The 18,491-nt window shown below is 40.1% G+C and overlaps 1 protein-coding gene across 1 annotated transcript in view; it reads left to right on the top strand.

Annotated features, from left to right (window-relative positions):
- The window catches only part of RTN1 (reticulon 1), a 209,991-nt gene that overhangs the window by 96,927 nt on the left and 94,573 nt on the right, over positions 1-18,491 (top strand). Inside the window, exon 2 of the mRNA XM_069465010.1 lies at positions 17,560-18,333. Coding sequence (XP_069321111.1) covers positions 17,560-18,333 — 774 coding nt within the window. The remainder of the gene's footprint in view (positions 1-17,559; positions 18,334-18,491) is intronic.

Below are 18,491 nucleotides of genomic sequence, written 5' to 3'. Positions count from 1 at the left end.
TAAAAGTGCATTTTGAAATGATTCAGCTGTTTAAGAAAACCAACAATTTATGGACCTGCGTGACTTAGTTGGCCACAAATGCAACATGAGTGCAGGCAGTAGGTATAAAAGTTTGTGAATAAAAATAGGAAATTTAAGTCAAAGGACTCAAAATGGGAAGGAGAAATAGTCTTGCTATTTCTCTGTATCTGTATCATTATCATCTTATAGCCATATCCAGGTCAGATTTTAGAGGGACAGGGACAAATTAGAGTGTATCCCCCAGTTGGAAGCAGCAAGGAGTCTGGACACATAGTCATTGACTCGTTCCGTAAATACTTACCAAACAAAAATCTATGTGCTTCGCACCAGGGAAAGAGTGAAGCACAAGTCACAGTCCATGTTTTCCAGGAGATCATGAGGAAAACAAAACTTGTGAAAAAGAGAGTGAAGAAGGTTCTACCCTAATCCATGAGAACATAAAGAGAGGCCATACATGTCCTCAAATGTTTGAAAGTCTGTGGAAGAAGGAAGCTGGGCTTTGGTTCCCATCATAGTTTGTGCAACCCTTGTGCTATCACCCCATATTGTTTTCTCTTTCTTTGTTTTTAAATGAAATGAAGTTTTTAAAGAGTAATATATTCATCTGGTTGAAAAAGAAAAATAATTTTTAAAACGAAGTGTAACAATGAAAATTCACCCTCCACTTCTGTTACTCTCTATCCTGTCCCACCCACCGCATGGTTGGTAACTAGTTTCTTGTATGTTCTCTCAGTGTTTCTTTATTCAGATACAAACAAAGGCAAACATATATTCTCATCTCATGAAGAAATCCTGAGATTGGGAGGGGGCTGCATTAGATGACCTGAAAGAACTTTTCCAATCCTTCTTTATTTTTTTCTGATAATGCCATGCCTGACCAGAAAGATGAATCAGGATATATGATGTACCATACGGGACCTCCCTTCTCCTATAGTGATCCTTCAGCAGACACTGCTACCCACCCAGTGGCACTGCCACTGCAGCCACGGGGATCCAAACTGCCAGTTACAAACAATGGTTTCCTGGTAGATTTTTGTGACACACTAGGTTACGATGCCTATGTATACATGGGAATGTCCTTCATTTTGGTGCTTAGCACACAGTAAGTGTTCAGTAAATGTTTTTCATTTGAGTAACACATGATGGATGGTAAAGCTTATTCTCAAAGCTCTTGAATGTGACTCAATCAGTTGGTAACATGGAGGTAATTGTTCAGTCTGTAATTGTTTTGCACATACTGTGTGCAAAGCACAGTGCCAGGGATACAGGGATATGAAGATGTACAAGACATTTTTCTCAACAAATATACAAGGAAAAGATAACTGGCAACAAAAGCAGGAAAGTCAATGAGTGCCATGGCCATGGAGTGGCGATGGGGAAGAAAGCTTTGAGAAGTGGAGTCATGGGGGAAAACTTCCTAGAGGAGGTGGACTTCATTGGAGACTTTATTTAGATTTGGGGAGGAGTGAAAGAGCCTTTCAGTTGAGGGGACGCAATTGAGCAAAGGCGCAGAAGTAGAAAATCTCATGGTATATATGTGGGCTTGAGCAGGTGTGTTTCTTGAACAATCTCAGAAAAAACCATCAAGATAGGCTGGGACCCTGTTGAAGAGGATCTTGAATTCTAAGCCAAGAGATGGGCAAAGATAGCCACCAAAGGCTTTGGAATAGAGAAGTGACATGGTAAAAGTGGTGTTTTAGGGAGATGACTATGTCAGGCTTGTGCAGGGAGGTACAGGATGGAAAGAGGTGAGGCTGGAAGTGGAGAACACTTAGGAAACCATCATGATAATCCCAGTAGAAGGTGGTACAGGGTTGGCTGGGGAGGTAGCCATGGAATGGAAAGGAAGGGAGAAAGGTCATAGAAAAAGAATTATGACTGATTCCAAGTATATGACATTCTGGAATAGGCAAAATTGTGGAGACAGTGAAAAGATCAGCAGTTGCTGGGGGTTAAAAGGAAGGGGGGTTGAATAGGTAGAGCACAGAAGATTTTTAGGGTGGTGAAAATACTCTATATATTACTATAATGGTAGATATATGTCTTTATACTCTTGTCCAAATCCATAGAATGTACAACACCAGGAGTGAACCCTAATGGAAACTCTGGACTTTGGGTGATGATGTGTCAACATAGGTTAATCAACTGTAATAAATATACCACTCGGGTTGGTGATAATGGTGGAGGCTGTGCATGTGTCTTGGTCAGTTTGGGCTGCCATAACAAAGTACTGTAAACTGGGTGATCATAAACATAAACATTTATTTCTTTTTTTATATTTTTTTTATTATTATTTCAGCATATTGTGGGGGTACAAAAGTTTAGGTTATGTATATTACCCTTGCCCCCCCCTGCCCCCCCAAGTCAGAGCTTCAAACGTGTCCATCCCCCAGACAGTGCACATCACACTCATTATGTATGTATACACCCATCCCCTCCCCGCCATCTGCCCAACACCCGATTAATGTTATTCCTGAATGTGCTCTTAGGTGATAATCAGTGAAACCAATTTGATGGTGAGTATATGTGGTGCTTATTTTTCCATTCTTGGGATACTTCACTTAGTAGAATGGGTTCCAACTCTATCCAGAACATCAAGGCATTGGTAGATTCGGTGTCTGGTGAGGGTCTGCTTCCTGGCTCATAGAGGGCACCTTCTCTCTGCATCCTCACATGGTGGAAAGGGCAAAAAAAGTTTCTTGACCTCTTTTATAAGGGCACTAATCCCATCCATAAGGACTCTGCCCTAATGATCTGATCACCTCCCAGAGTCCTTACTCTCAAATACCATTATTTGGGGTTAGAATTTCAGCATATGAATTTGGAGGCGGGGCACAAACATTCAAACCATGGCAGCATGTTTGGAGGCTATATGAGAAACCTGTGTACCTTCCTCTCAATTTTGCTGTGAGCTGAAATCCGCTCTTAAAAAAGGTCACTTTTAAAAAGAAAGCATTATTGGGACTAGCTAGATAATTTTATGTGGGGAGAGAGAGCAAAAGAACTATTAAAGTGCAAACAAATTTATAGTACACATATTTTTTTTTTCCTGCTACCCATGTTGTACATAGCATTGAGGAAAAGTGACCAGGAATAATTATCTTTCTTCTTGGAAATCAGAGAGCAACATTCTATCAATGAATGATAAATAGAAAGATGTTTGGGGATAGCCCTTGTTTTTGTTCCAGAGGTAATTCTTTGCATGGTGGAGGTAACTTGGAGCTTTCTCTGTACTGAAAACATTAAGAGTAGAATGCATCTAAATTAGGTGGGTGAATCAGGAGATAGTGGTGATAGTTGCATAACTCTGTGAATATACAAAAACAGCTGAATTGTTCACTTTAAAAGAGTGAATTTTATGGTATGTGAATTATATATCAATAAAGCTATTATTTAAAAAAGCAATGGAAAGTCTATATAGGGTTTTGAGGACCTTTTCTTAAGATCTAAGTAAATTATAAATAAGTATTTACTTTCACCCTCCCCCCAAAAAAGATTGTTCCTCAAAGAAGGCCACAGAACACAGAATCACCTTTCCATCTTTAGACAGGGGGAGGGAAAAAAATCTCACACTTCCAAGCTCATCAGAACTTTCCCTTTCAATCCATCTCAGTGCCCTGCAGCTTTATGCTTTCCAAGGCACTGCTGATAACTCTCAAAAAGTTAGACTATGGTCTGTCTGCTAAGCCAGGTTTTTTCCTCTAATGGAATGTTTTGCTAAAGTGAGAACTTCCCAGGCAATGCAAACCTTGGCTCTTCATAGGAAAAAGAAAAAACCAACTTGCTGAATCATGAATCATTTTTTATTAAAAATTAATTTTGCAAAACCAAAAGCTAAATCTATTATTCTGGCAGACAAGTTTAAATAAGGAAGCGAGTCGGGGAGAGAAAGAATAGTTACTCATATTCTTAAACCCCCAAGCATGTCATCAGCTTCAGCTTTGTCTTTTGCTAGAGAATGCAGGCGCATTTTATTTTATTTTTGAACTCTATTAACTAATCACATAGATAAAACTGGTAAAGAATTGAGTGTACCTGGATTTCTCAGTGCCCATTTGTCATGTTAAATCACAAGCCACTTAATTTCAGAAGGAGAATGTTTTCTAGGTGACATAGAGGTTCTTGGAGACTCCCTGGCATAGCCATCCCTCATAGAAGCCTCTGTTGTCAAATGTGACACAGCCTCCAAACTGTGGGCCTGCTGATTTTGTAGCTGTCAGGGAAGATGAGTGGGAGCAATCAGGAAAAAAGCCTCACAGCCTGCAGCCGACTGCTATCTATCACATGGACAGCCTCAGGGCAAAGGACTCTGGGAAAGGCGAATGCAGATTTACTTCCGGTCATTGATTTGGGTCTATAATTCTTGATTTTTAATGTGTACCTCTCTCCCCAGTGTCAATACAGGTTTTTGGGGGGTATAGAAAACATATTTTATTACTAGAATATATTAGAGACACATTATTTTAGGATGTTGCACTTAAATATTTGTTATGATCAAATTTTTGCCCCAAGTTCTTATTACTCTTATTACCTTTTTTTAGTAAGAGAGAGGATTCTTTTTTAATATAATTTTTTTCAAAATGTTAGGAGGTACAGGTGTTCTTTTACATGGTTGTATAATACTGAAGTCAGGGCTTTTAGAGTGCCCACCACCAGAATATCCGATAGTTAAGTTTTTATCCCTCATCCCCCTCCCACCCTCTCCCCTTCTTAGTTTCCAATGTCTTTTACACCACTTTATGACCATGTGTACCAATTGTTTAGCTCCCACTTATTAGTGAGAATGTGTGGTGTTTGTTTTTTCATTCCTGAGCTACTTCACTCAGGATAATATTCGCCAGTTCTATCCATGCTGCTGCAAATGACATTATTTCATTCCTTTTTATGGCTGAGTAGCACTCTGTGGTATGTATTAACATATACCACATTTTCTTATCCACTCATCAATTGATGGGCATTTAGGTTGATTCCACATCTTAGCAACTGTGAGTTGTGCTGTGATAGACATTCGTGTACAGGTATCTTTTTGATATAATGACTTCTTTTCCTTTGGGTAGATACCCAGCAATGGGATTGCTGGGTCAAATGATAGGTCTACTTTTATTTTTTTTTTTTTTTTTTTTTTTTTTTGAGACAGAGTCTCACTCTGTTGCCCAGGCTAGAGTGAGTGCCGTGGCGTCAGCCTAGCTCACAGCAACCTCAAACTCCTGGGCTCAAGCGATCCTCCTGTCTCAGCCTCCCGAGTAGCTGGGACTACAGGCATGCACCACCATGCCCGGCTAATTTTTTTCTATATATATTTTTAGCTGTCCATATAATTTCTTTCTATTTTTAGAGGTGGGGTCTCGCTCTTGCTCAGGCTGGTCTCGAACTCCTGAGCTCAAACGATCTGCCCACCTCGGCCTCCCAGAGAGCTAGGATTACAGGCGTGAGCCACCGCGCCCGGCCGATAGGTCTACTTTTAATCTTTTGAGGAATACTCATGTTTTCCATAGATGTTGTGCTAGTTTACAATCTCACCAATAGTGTATAAGAGTTCCTTTTCACCACATCCATGCCAACATCTATTGTTTTTTCATTTTTTTAATAATGGCCATTCTGATAGGGGTAAGGTGGTATCTCATTGTGGTTTTAATTTGCATTTCCCTGATGATTAGTGATGTTGAGAATGTTTTCATGTGTCTATTGGCCATTTGTCTATCTTCTTTTGAAAAAACTCTGTTCATGTCTTTTGCCTACTTTTTAATGAGGTTAATTGTTTTTTTCTTGCTGATTTGTTTGAGTTCTGTGTAGATCCTGGCTATTAGTCCTTATTCAGATGTGTAGTTTGTGAGAATTTTCTCCCATTCTATAGGTTGTCTATGTATTTACTCTGTTGATTATTTCCTTTGCTGTGCAGGAACTTTTTAATTTAATTAAATTCCATTTATTTATTTTTGTTGTTGCTGTATTTGCCTTTGGGGCCTTAGTCATAAATTCTTTGCCTAGATGTCTGATGTCTAGGAGTTTTTCCTATCGTTTCATCCAGAATTTTTATGGTTTCAGGTCTTACATTTAGGTCTTTAATCCATCTTGAGTTAATTTTTGTATATGATGAGATTTAGGGATCCTGTTTCATTCTTCTGAATGTGGCGGTCCAATTTTCCCAGCACCATTTATTGAATGGGGTATCCTTTCCCCAGTATATCTTGTTGTTTGCTTTGTCAAAAATCAGTTGGTTGTAGCTATATTGGTTTTATTTCTGGGTTCTCTATTCTGTTCCATTGGTCTATGTCTCTACCTTTATACCAGTACAATATTGTTTTGTTTTGGTTACTATATCCTTGTGTTATAATTTGAAGTCAGGTAATGCAATGCCTCCAGATTTTTTTGTCTTTAGATTGTTTTGGTTATTCAGGCTCTCTTTTGGTTCCATATGAAGCATAGGATTATTTTTTTCTGATCAGTGAAAAATGATACTGGCATTTTGATGGGAATTGTGTTGAATCTATAAATCACTTTGTGCAGTATGGACATTTTAACAATGTTGATTCTTCCAATCCATGAAGATGGAATGTTTCTCCATTTGCTTGTTCATCTATGATTTCTTTCATCAGTGTTTTATAGTTCTCCTTGTAGAGATCTTTCACCTCCTTGGTTAAGTATATGCCTACATGTTAATATTTTATTTTTTTGCAGCTATTGTAAATGGTACTGCATTCTTGATTTGACTCTCAGCTTGACTGTAAGTAGTATATAGAAATGCTACTGATTTGTGCACATTGATTTTGTAACCTGACACTTTGCTGAATTTATTTATCAATTCTAGGAGTCTTTTGGTGTAGTCTTTAGAGTTTTCTAGATACATGATCATATCATTGGCAAACAGAGATATTTTGCCTTCTCTTTCCCAATTTAGATGTGCTTTATTTCTTTCTCTTACCTGATTGCTCTGGCTAGGACTTCTAGTATTATGTTGAATAGAAGTGGTGACTGGGGCACCCTTGTCTTGTTCCAGTTCTTAGAAGGAATGCTTTCAACTTATCCCCATTCAGTATGATGTTGGCTGTGGGTTTGTCATATATAGCTTTTGTTATTTTGAGGTGTGTTCTTTCTAAGTCTAGTTTATGGAAGGTTTTTACTCTGAAGTGGTGCTGCATTTTGTCAAATGCTTTTTCTGCATCTACTGAGATGATCACATGGTCTTTGTTTTTACTTCTGTTTATGTGGCGAATTACATTTATTGATTTGCATATGCTGAACCATCGTTGCATCCCTGGGATGAAACCTACTTGATCATGGTGGATTATCTTTTTGATGTGCTGTTGAATTCGATTTTCTAGTATTTTTTTGAGGATTTCTGCATCTATGTTCATAGGGGACATTGGTCTCTAATTTTCCTTTTTTGATGTATTCCTTGATGGCTTGGTATCAAGGTGATACTGGCTTTGTAGAATGAGTTAGGGAGGGTTCCCTCCTTCTGAATGTTATGCAAAAGTTTCAGTAGAATGGGTGCCAGTTCTTCTTTGTAGATCTGATAGAATTTGGCCGTGAATCCATCTGGTCTGAGGAGTTTTTTTTTCCCCCCTTGGGGGATTTTTTTATTACTTTTTCAATCTTGCTACTCATTATTAGTCTGTTCAGGACTTCCACTTCATCCTGATTCAGGTTTGGGAGGTAGTGTGTTTCCAAGAATTTATTCATTTTCTTTAGGTTTTCTAGTTCATGTGCATAGAGCTTTTCATAGTAGTCATGGATGATATTTTGTATTTCTGTCATATCATTTGTAATGTCTCCTTTTTCATTTCTGATTGAGCTTATGTGAGTTCTTTCTCTTTTATTTCTGGTTTATCTAGATAGTGGTCTATCAATTTTGTTTGTCTTTTCAAAGAACAAACTTTTTGTTTCATTGATCCTCTGTATGGTTTTTGGTTTTCATTTCATTTAGTTCTGTTCTGAGCTTTGTTATTTCTTTACTCCTGCTAGCTTTGGGCTTGGTTTATTCTTTTTCTAGTCCTTGAGATGTGACATTAGGTTGTCAATTTGTGATCTTTCTGTCTCTTTGATGTAAGCATTTAAGGCTGTGAATTTTCCACTTAGCACTGCTTTTACTGTATCCCATATATTTTGGAAGCTTGTGTTGCCTTGTCATTCAATTTTTAAAAAATTTTATTTCTGTCTTGATTTTGTCAACAACCCAAGGATTGTCTGGCAGCATTTTGTTTAATTTCCATGTATTTGTGTATTTTTGAGAGTTCCTTTTGGAAATGATTTCTAGTTTTATACCACTGTGGTCTGAGAAGACACATGGTATGATTTCAATTTTTTCTAAATTTGCTGGGAGACTTGTTTTGTGTCCTGATATTATGATCTATCTTGGAAAATGTCCCATGTGCTGATAAGAATATATATTCTGCAGTTTTGAGTAGAATGTTCTGTAAATATTTGTTAGGCCCATTTGTTCTACAGTCCCATTTAAGTTTGGTGTTTCTTTGTTTAACTTCTGCTGTAATCATCTGTCTAGTTCTGTCAGTAGAGTGTTGAAGTCCCCAGATGTTATGATGTTGATGTTTATTTCTTTCCTTAGATTTAGTAGAATTTGCTTTATGAATCTGGTAGCTCCTTTATGCTTATATTTAGGTATATTTAGGGTAATTATATATTCTTGTTGAACTGATTCCTTTATTATTATATAATGACCATTTTTTTTAACCATTGTTGATTTAAGTCTATTTTATCTGATATGAGAATAACTACTCCTGCTTCCTTTTGGTTAACATTTGCATGAAATACGTTTTCCACTCCTTTACTTTAAGTCTGTGACAATCTTTGTGAGTTAAATGGGCTTCTTGGAGATAGCATATATTTGGGTTGTGTTTTTTAATCCATTCAACCAATCTACATCTTTTAAGGGGGGAGGACATCAAGACAAATCACATTAAATGTTATTATTGATATGTGAGATAATGTTCAAGTCATAATTTTGATTGTTACCTAGTTGCTTTGTTCCCTCCCTTCTGTTACTGTTTTATAATAGCTATCAGTTTTAACGTTTGGATGTTTTTACACTGGTGAATATCAATTGTTCTGTTCCATATATAGAATACTTTTAAGCATTTCTTGTAGGGCAGGTCGAGTGGTGACCAATTCCGTTAGTGTTTGCTTGTCTGGGAAAGACTTTATTTCTGTTTCACTTATGAAACTTAGTTTTGCAGAATACAAAATTCTTGGCTGACAGTTATTCTGTTTAAGTGGACTAAAGATAGGACCCTAATCCCTCTGTCTTATAAGGTTTCTATCGAGAAGTCTGCTATTAGTCTGATGGGTTTTCCTTTGTAAATTACTTGATATTTTTGCCTCACATCTCATAGGATTTCCTTTTTCATGTTGACTTTGGCCAGTCTGATGACTATATGCCTTGGTGATGCCCTTTTTGCAAAGAATCTCCCAGATGTTCATTGAGTTTCTTGTATCTGGATGTCTAAATCTCTAATAAACCCAGGGAAGTTTTCCTCAATTATTCACTCAAATAGGTTTTTCAGGCCTTTTGCTTTCACTTCTTCATCCTCAGGGATGCCTATGATTCTATATTTGGCTGTTTTACATAAGTCCATATTTCTTGTAAACTTTGTTCTTCTTGATTTCTTGTTCTTTATTTTTGACTGACTGGGTTAATTCAAAAGAGTTTTCTTCAAGCACTGAAATTCTTTCTTCTGCTTTTTCTAGTCTATTCTTAAAACTTGCCAGTGTGTTTTGCATTTCTCTAAGTGAATTTTTTATTTCCAGAAGTTCTATTTGGTTTTTTTTAAAAATATATCTATCTCTCTAGTAAATTTTTCATTCATTTTCTGAATTATCTTTCTGGTCTCTTTGAGTTGGTTTTCCACTGTCTCTTGGATCTCATTGAGCTTCCTTGGAATCCATATTTGAAATTCATTTCAATATTTTCATTTTGGTTGGGATCCATTGCTAGTGTGCTGGTGTGCTCCTTTGAAGAGGTCCTTTCACTCTGATTTTTCATACTTCTGGAGTTCTTGCACTGATTCCTTCTAATCTGGAGAAGCTGTCACTTTTTGCTTTGGATTTTCTTTTGTTTAGTTGGGACCTTCTTTCCCCCCCACCCTACTCTTAAGGCTGTGCCTATAGCATACATTGGGTGAGGACCTTTGGCTTTGCTTGTGAGTACTTTATGGGGTCTAGGTTCTGGATGGATATCTTGGTTATAGATATCCTTAGTGTGGTGGTTTTCTCAATTGCTAGTTATTTGTAGGCTATAGTAGTGGTATACTATACACACAAGCAGATTCCCTGTCTCTTGTCAGCAAAGGGAGGTGATGATCTTTGAAATCCTTTCTCATTCCCCACCCTGTGGTCTTCTTAACAGTATGAATTATATTGGAAAGCCCAGTATAATCGGTATTCAGTAGATGGTGTTTGTGGGTAGGAATCAGCCATGCCCTCTATGACTGAATCAGTAAATGCTGAATGAGCTGTACAAGTTGTCCTCCCTGTCAGTAGGTGGCACTTGCAGGTGAAAGCCAGCTACAGTGGTGTTTTTTGGAACCTGTGACTGGCTCTAGTCAATCAGAAGCACTCAGATGTCCCAGGCAGTGGGTGGGGCTCTGGAGTTCCCAGGGGACTCCTTATGCGCTACCACAGCTGAGGTGGGTAGAGGAGTGAGGCTGGGTGGGGCTGGGTGCAGTGTGCCTGCCTTTGTGGAGCCTGAAGGCTCCACAAAGGCAGGCACAAGAGCTGTCTCAGCAATGGTCAAAGGTCAGCTGGGGAAAGTCACCAAGACATCTGCTTGTGGGGAGGGGCAGTCTGGGATTCACAGCCTGGCAGTTGTAAGTGGGTTTCACTCTTCCTCTTCCCTTGCTTTGTGTATCACCTTCTGGTGTCTGGCCACAGGCAGCAGCCCAAACTAGCTGAGCTCACCAGCAATGGCACTGCAGGCTGGGAGCCTCCCTGCCCAGGATCTTGCCCTGGACTGAAAATGCAGCTTTCCTGTGGGGAGAGGGGTGCTCCATGAGTGTGCTGCAGCTCAGACCCACACAACACTCTCCTTTTAGTTCTGCCCACGTGGGCTCCCTCACCTTCCAAGATTAGTTCACAATTCTCCCTTCTGTGTCCCTGAGCAATACAATCGGGTCTTGGGGGTACAGGATCTGGCCTGTGGGCCTGTCCTCTGATCCCCTAAGTTTAATCCCTGACCATGCCAGGGAGAAGTGTGCTTATCCTGAGTCACCCATGCAGCCTTCAAGCAGGCTTAATGTCCCTCTTTGGGGGTGTGCCCTGCTTTGCTGGAGCAGCCAGGCAGACAGCACCAGGGAGGGCTGTTGAGCAGGGACCCACAGTCTGAGCACCCCTTGGTATGCTGCAAGTCTTTAAAAGGAAAGGCATGAGCCCCACTCTCTCTGGAAGCCTTGGTTTGGTAGGTGCACAAATGGAGGGGAAGTAGCAACTCTTGAAAGCTGTAATAGGCTGTATAGGCTGTACAAGGGGCTCAATCGTCCCTGGGGTGATCTGTGCCAACTCACGTGGGAACTACCATCAGCAGCCTTTCCATGGTGCTCCAAATTCCTTGGGGGTTGATCTCTGCTGAAATCTTGCTCCTTCCTGTTCTATACAACTTCTTTCTGTGGAATCTCCAGTAGGTTCTGGCACTTTCCCCTCAGAATTATACCTGGGCTATGTTTTTTTATCATGTAAAACTTTTCCTTCTTTCTGAGATGATCTGGTGACTGACATCTCTGGTCAGCCATCTCACCTCCTCTCCTCTACAGTTTTTTTAATTACACCCCCACTTTTTGAAAAATATTCCTCAGTTTAACAGAGCAGTTAATATTGGCCCCATTCAAACAATAACTAGTGAGTTTTTTTGTTTTTGTGATTTCAGAGAGAAGAGTAAGCCAGATGTTTCTCTAATAGAGCATTTCTACCTCTGTGCTCAGAAAATCTTTTGGTATAGTCCATCTTTTTTTTTTTTTTTTTTTTTTGGAATTCTCTATGTTTTCACTTCAGAGCAGTAAGAGCGACTTTATTGAGTTATAATAGTATCATCTTAAACCACAGACCCCTTATCCCAACCCTGACACATAAGAATGGGCTCTACCCACAAGGGAGATGTTCATCTGTGGGCACTAAACCCTCTCATTCCTTTTCTGTGTATAGTCTTGGTAAATTTCAACTTTTCATGCTCAAGTCGGTCATCACCACAGTCATGACAGGATCTACATCAGTTTCATCCCTAGAGAGTACTTAATGAACCACCACCTGCTCCTGGAGCTGTGCAGACAGTGTGTCCTTGCACTCTGGGGATTTTAGCATCTAAGGCAGACCCCAGAGGGAATGAGTGTGGGTTGGCTTCATGAAACTCCTTCTGGGCCAAACTACCCTGATAGCATGTCACTAGAGATAAAGGAACAAACTAATAGTCAGATGGTAATATGTTGGAAATGACTAGTGTCCTTCCTGCAAAATAGAGATGACAATAAAATCAACAGCTCTCATCTATTGAGGGTGTACTATGTGCTAGACAAAGATCTAAGGGCATTATCTTACTTAATCATCATAACATCCCAATAAGGTGGGAACTATTATTGCCTTATTTTAAAGATGAATAAACGAGGCTCTAAGCAGCTAACTTGCCCAGAGTCTCACAACTGATAGTGGTTGAGCCAGAACACAAACTGCCTCAGTTGTAGGCCACCAACTGAATGAGCTCCATTCTGTGAGGATGAATCTGCATTAAAAATTAAGATTTTAGGCTTAAAGCTTTCCTTGGGAAAGGTAAAATTATCTTCAGCAAGTCATCTTTGTCATCCCATTCCTTAATATTGCCAGAGAATTTAAAAAAGTAAAATAAGACACCTACTCTTCATGAGATTACTGAATTTGTCTGCCTCATGGTTAGTCTTTCTGATCTATGACATTGGAGGATTACAAAAGCCTGATTTTATCAGTATGCATTGTGGTTTAATAGTAATGTGTCAGCTTATTTTCATCCTTCTTCTACTTAGCTTCTGATTAGAAATAGTGACCTATGGATCCTTCAGTTTTTATTATAAGTGCTTTCCTGATGAGTTATTAGTAAATTGAAATTTTGTAAGTCAATGCCATTGTAAGTGCATCCAGGTAACTGGATTTCCTGTGCCCTCTGAGTCCACCTCCTGAGAGGGCATCTGTGGGTTCACATGTTGTTGACCCTTGAGATACATCTGCTTCCTCATGAATTAGACTTCTAGATGGCCCAGGATACAGCTGGAGAAAATGAGGAAATCAGATATTCCAAGGAATCCTTGGTTTTATACGTGTGTGCGTGTGTGTGTGTGTGTGTAGTAATTTCTAGTCTAGACAAGGAAAGCACAAAGTGGATTTGTATTTAACAACGTGACAATATGGGTTCTGACCTAGGACGCGTGGCTTGTGTGCTTGGCCTCAGTTCCCACATCTGCCAGCTCTGTAGGAAGTGCTGACAAGAATTAATTGGCTTTCCTGAGCCTTAAGGCTCAGTTCTGCTTTTCAGTTCCAACGATCCCCACAGGACTCTGCTGTAACATAATTTACTGTCTAGGAGGACTTTCTGTTTACATTAATTCTATCTGATAGGCACCATATATATATATTTTTTCAAATGCAGTAAGTTAGAACGTTGAGAATCTTTCAGGGTATTCAGCTCAATTTTCAGAAATGGGACATAACCATATTCAAAGTATTTGAATTATTCATTTTTTATGATGGTTCTACCATGGTACCATCTAAAATGTGTGGAAAAACATTTTAAAAAATAGAATGTGCAATTTACACAAATGACATTGTTCGTCTTCCTATTTCTCTAATTGGTAGTATTTATAGAGTGTGGCAAAGGGATCCTTCCGATTTCACGCTAGGCTCTCTGAGCAAGACAGACCTGGTAGGGTAAGAATTTTAGGGATGAGAGTTCCTCCCAATTGTTGATTCTACTTACAATCTCTTAAATAATGTAGGTATAATCTAGGTTCTGTTCCTTTAGTTACTACTGTACATCTTATAGGCCCCTATTCTCTGAGGCATCACCTTAGGGAAAATTATATTGATTCTGTTTTTCAGGAAAGGATGAAGTAAAAAGGAAGTTGTGTCAGACTATAGCAGTAGCCAATCAGTAAAAAAAACATGGAAAGTTGGAAGCGAATTCTGCAGTTCTCATCTAACTTTCTACAAAGTGCTGGCTTCTGCCAGTACAGGTGTTGGGCCTCTCTCTGCGTGAGTATCTACTAGGATCAGAACCCTCTTGTTCTGAGATTCAGCTCCATTCCATTGTGAGATAACTCAAATTCTTAGACTGTTTACACATAACATATTTAAAACATCCCATCTGTAACTTGCATTAATTAGTCTTAGTTTGTTCTAAGTAGTTGCATAGAATAAACCCACTCATTGACTAATTGGTCCATTTATTTATTTTGTATTAGATGCCTATTGTGTACAATATAGTGTGCCAGACATAAGCCTCATACTCAGGAGCTGGCAGGTTAGCAAGACATAACACGTACAAACATATGTCACCTGTTGTATATGCCACGTGAGCACTATAAATTCAGTTTATACTATAAGAATGAGGACAGAGAACAATAGGAAGGGGTCAGATGCTGCACGCATGGCTAGTGCTGTTGTCTGAATGTTTTTGTCCCCCAAAATTCATATGTTGAAATGCTAACCCTCAAAGTGATGACACTTGGAGGTGGGGCTTTGGGGAGGTGATTAGATTATGAGGGCAGAGCCTTCATGCGTGCGATTGGTGTCCTTAAACAAGAGGTCCCATAGAGATCTCTCACCCCTTCCACCATGTATAGTTACAGCAAAAAGACGCCCATCTAGGAAGTGGCCCCTCGCCAGACACTCAATCCACTAGTGCCTTGATCTTCTTAGCCTCCAGAATACATTTCCGTTGTTTTTATATTTTCGCTGTAGCAGCCGGAATGAACTAAGACAGCAAATTCATCATGGATAAAGTGTCATTTAAAGTTTCTTATGTTTGATGGGTTGAGGTTGAAGGGCAGAAATTTGGATGTGGAGGTTAGAAGTATACAGTGTTGGAGAAGTGATGGGTAGTTTAGAGCCTAGAGTTTGAACTGAAGAGTGGAAAACAGAGCTAGAAAAGCTGTTGAATCGAGTGTGAGACTGTGAAGGGCTTTGTATGCCTGGATTGGAGGGTGAGAGGAGCAGTGCAGACAGCACTGTGACAGTGGAAGTCACACCGTCTAGCATGCCAGGCTGCAGAGTTTAAGGATTATCCAGTCAGGCAGGGCAGAGCCCTGGGACTGAGTGCTGAACAAGTGACATTTGTGTTTAGTATGATAACTCTGGTGGCAGTAGACAGTGGGCTTGAGTGACATGCAACACACCAGGTATGCGTGATATGGTGGCCCCTGTGGTGGCCCCTGCAGTGGAAGCATTGTGTGACAGTTGGATGATCAGTTTGCAGTGACACAGCCCTGGCAACTACCTACTGTGTATTCTCCAGGAGGGCATTCCCTTCCCAGTTGCCACATCTCGGTACTCTTCATATGCATGGACAAACCTCTCCTTACTTTCTGGTGAGCAATTACTTATTAACACCTGCAAGTGGTTCCAAATAACTGTGGTAGAGAATTCCAGGATCCAACTATCTGTAGTGAAATATCTCAGGTTGATTTCCCTGCCTCCCGTGAGATCTACATATAGGCTAGGTGCATATACTGAAAGAAACTTTAAGAATTCTTTAGGGTAAGGGTGTGTGTGCACACATGAATTTAAATGTAATAGCTTTTCCTTTGGTGGTCTATGTATGCTTAGGCAATTCCTTTTCCTTATTTCTTTTGTTGTTGAGCTTTTTTGGTCTAACTTGAAAAGAGGGGCTGCCATATGCAAAGGAAGTACAATTAGAAGCCTAGTTGAAATGCGCAGATTTGAACTGGTCTGTTGCTCGCAAAATTAAGCCATTTGCTGAATGAAGTATCATTAGCAATTTGGGGGAATTTTGCAACCTGCCTTCTCACATAATCCTGATATTTGTGCTTAATTCTAAACTTCATAATCATTTTCCTTTATTTTACATATATTTATTGAGTACCTAGTATGTACCAGGCTATGTTCTAGGTGTTGGGCTACATTAGTGAACAAAATAGTCAGAGGTTCCTGTCCTCATGTAGAGTACGTAGCAAAAGGAGACAATAAATAAATACATAATAAATAAATATGTTAATTACACAGTATGTTCGAAGGAGATAAGTGATATGGAAAAAGAAAAAGTAGGGAAGGTAGAGGGGAACAGGATTGCCAGGGAATAGGGAGGGGAGGGCAAGTTGCAATTTGAAATAGGGTTCAGGGCTGTCTTCCTTAATAAGGTGACATTTGAGCAAAGAGTCGCAGGTGAGTGAATTAGGTGTATAGGAATCTGGGGGAAGAGAGGTCCAAGAAAAGAAAGCAGCTAGTGCAAAGGTACTGGGGCAGGAGAATGCTAGAACTGCAAAGAGGCTGGGTGCTTCTCTATTCCCTCATAAACAAACAAGGGCTTGTGCAACCAACAAAGCTAGGAAAAGGCAAAAATTAAGTTTATTTGTAATAATGCTGAATCTAAATCACTTTAAAAAAAACTTCACAGTCTGATTTGAGGAGGTACAAAGGACATTAGGGGAGGTTTCCTGGCTTCTAAGCAGCTTGGGTTTGAATAGAGGCTCTACTACCACTTACTGCCTGTGAGGTCTTCTGTGAAATATTAACTTCTTTGGTCCTTAGTTTCCTCTTCTGTAAAATGAGCCTAACAATAGTATCAACCTTGTAGGATTGCTTTGGTGATTAAATGAGTTAATATTAATGAAAAGCTTGGAACTACATCTGACACATAGCAAGCACTCAAATGTTAGCTATTGATAAGATACTGCTACTACTTTGATCTCTTTTATATGAGTTGGTGCCCTAGTCTGGTATATTCTTCAGATATGTCTTAAGGGTTTTATATTGTGCATACTTTGTGTGTGTTTGTGTATATGTGTGTGGGGGGGGGAGCGTGTGTGTGTGTGATGTCCATGAATGAAGGGGCTGGACCAAAGGGTCCCAGGAGGCCTCTCCAGCTCTGTGAGTCTCCAAGAGCAGCTCCTCTACCCAATTGACTATCCTGTTGTTGCATTTACAAACCTGAGTTAGCCTACATTTCCACCTCTACTTAAAGAGCTACGAGTACTTTAGATACAAAGAGGGTTTCTTTTTAATAATACTGAGTAAGATAAAGCCACTGTGTGTTGCGGTAGTAGATGGTGACAATAAGTTTCCTCGTTCTCTGGGATCTGTCCCCGACTTATTTGGGCAGCTTACGTTAGCCTCTGGGGTCTGCCACCAGAAAAATATGAGAACTGTAGACTATCAGAGAGAGAAGGAAAATTAACGTGCCAGTGCCCTGAGGGAGCTCTGAGGGAACTCCAAGGTCTTGAGGAGAAAGGATGCAGTGTCTCTACAAGGCAGGGGTGGGATGTGGTGGGTTAGGCAGGAAAGGGAACTGAGACCAGGTGCCCACTCATTGTCTGCTGCTGTTTGGATTCATAGGTGTGGCAGATGTCTCCAGTGCTATGGACCACACCTTTTCAACAACATCAAAAGATGAGGAAGGAGCGTGTTACACATCTCTAATTTCCAACATCTGTTACCCACCTCGAGAGGATTCCACGTACTTCACTGGAATTCTTCAGAAGGAAAATGGCCACGTCCCCATTTCAGAGAGCCCTGAGGAGTTGGGTGCCCCCAGCCCCTCCTTACCCGATGTGCCTGGGATAGAGCCTCATGGCTTATTGAGTTCTGATTCTGGAATAGAGATGACTCCTGCAGAGTCCACTGAAGTGAACAAGATCTTAGCAGACCCCCTGGGCCAGATGAAAGCAGAAGCCTATAAATACATTGACATCACCAGGCCAGAGGAGGTGAAACATCAGGAGCAACGTCACCCAGAGTCAGAAGATAAAGACTTGGACTTGAAGAATAAGGACACCGAAATCTCAACAAAACCTGACAGGGTCCGTGAACCTGATAAACCGGCTCCCGTGGAGGGAAAAATCATCAAGGACCATTTATTTGAAGAATCCACCTTTGCTCCTTATATAGATGATCTCTCTGAAGAACAGCACCATGCTCCTCTGATCACTGCCCCTGTCAAAATCACTCTGACGGAGATAGAACCTTCTGTTGAAACTGCTACCCAGGAGAAGACCCCTGAGAAACAAGACATCTGTCTGAAGCCAAGTCCTGACACAGTCCCCACCGTCACCGTCTCAGAGCCTGAAGATGACAGCCCAGGATCTGTCACCCCTCCGTCTTCTGGAACAGGTAAAGGCCCTGGTATTCCTTGCCTTGGGAAAACCCAGTGTGTGGAAATCTGAACTCCTAAAACACATACTAAGGAATGACAATTTGCATTAAAGATACTTTACTATCTGTTGCCCTTAAATCTCACTTAAACTAATTTAATTAACATGCAACTTTTT

This window comes from Eulemur rufifrons, chromosome 2 (genome assembly GCF_041146395.1).
Source record: "Eulemur rufifrons isolate Redbay chromosome 2, OSU_ERuf_1, whole genome shotgun sequence".
Lineage (NCBI taxonomy): Eukaryota > Metazoa > Chordata > Mammalia > Primates > Lemuridae > Eulemur > Eulemur rufifrons.
The sequence above is the reverse complement of the archived record's forward strand: the minus strand, read 5'-3'. Positions and strand labels throughout refer to the sequence as shown.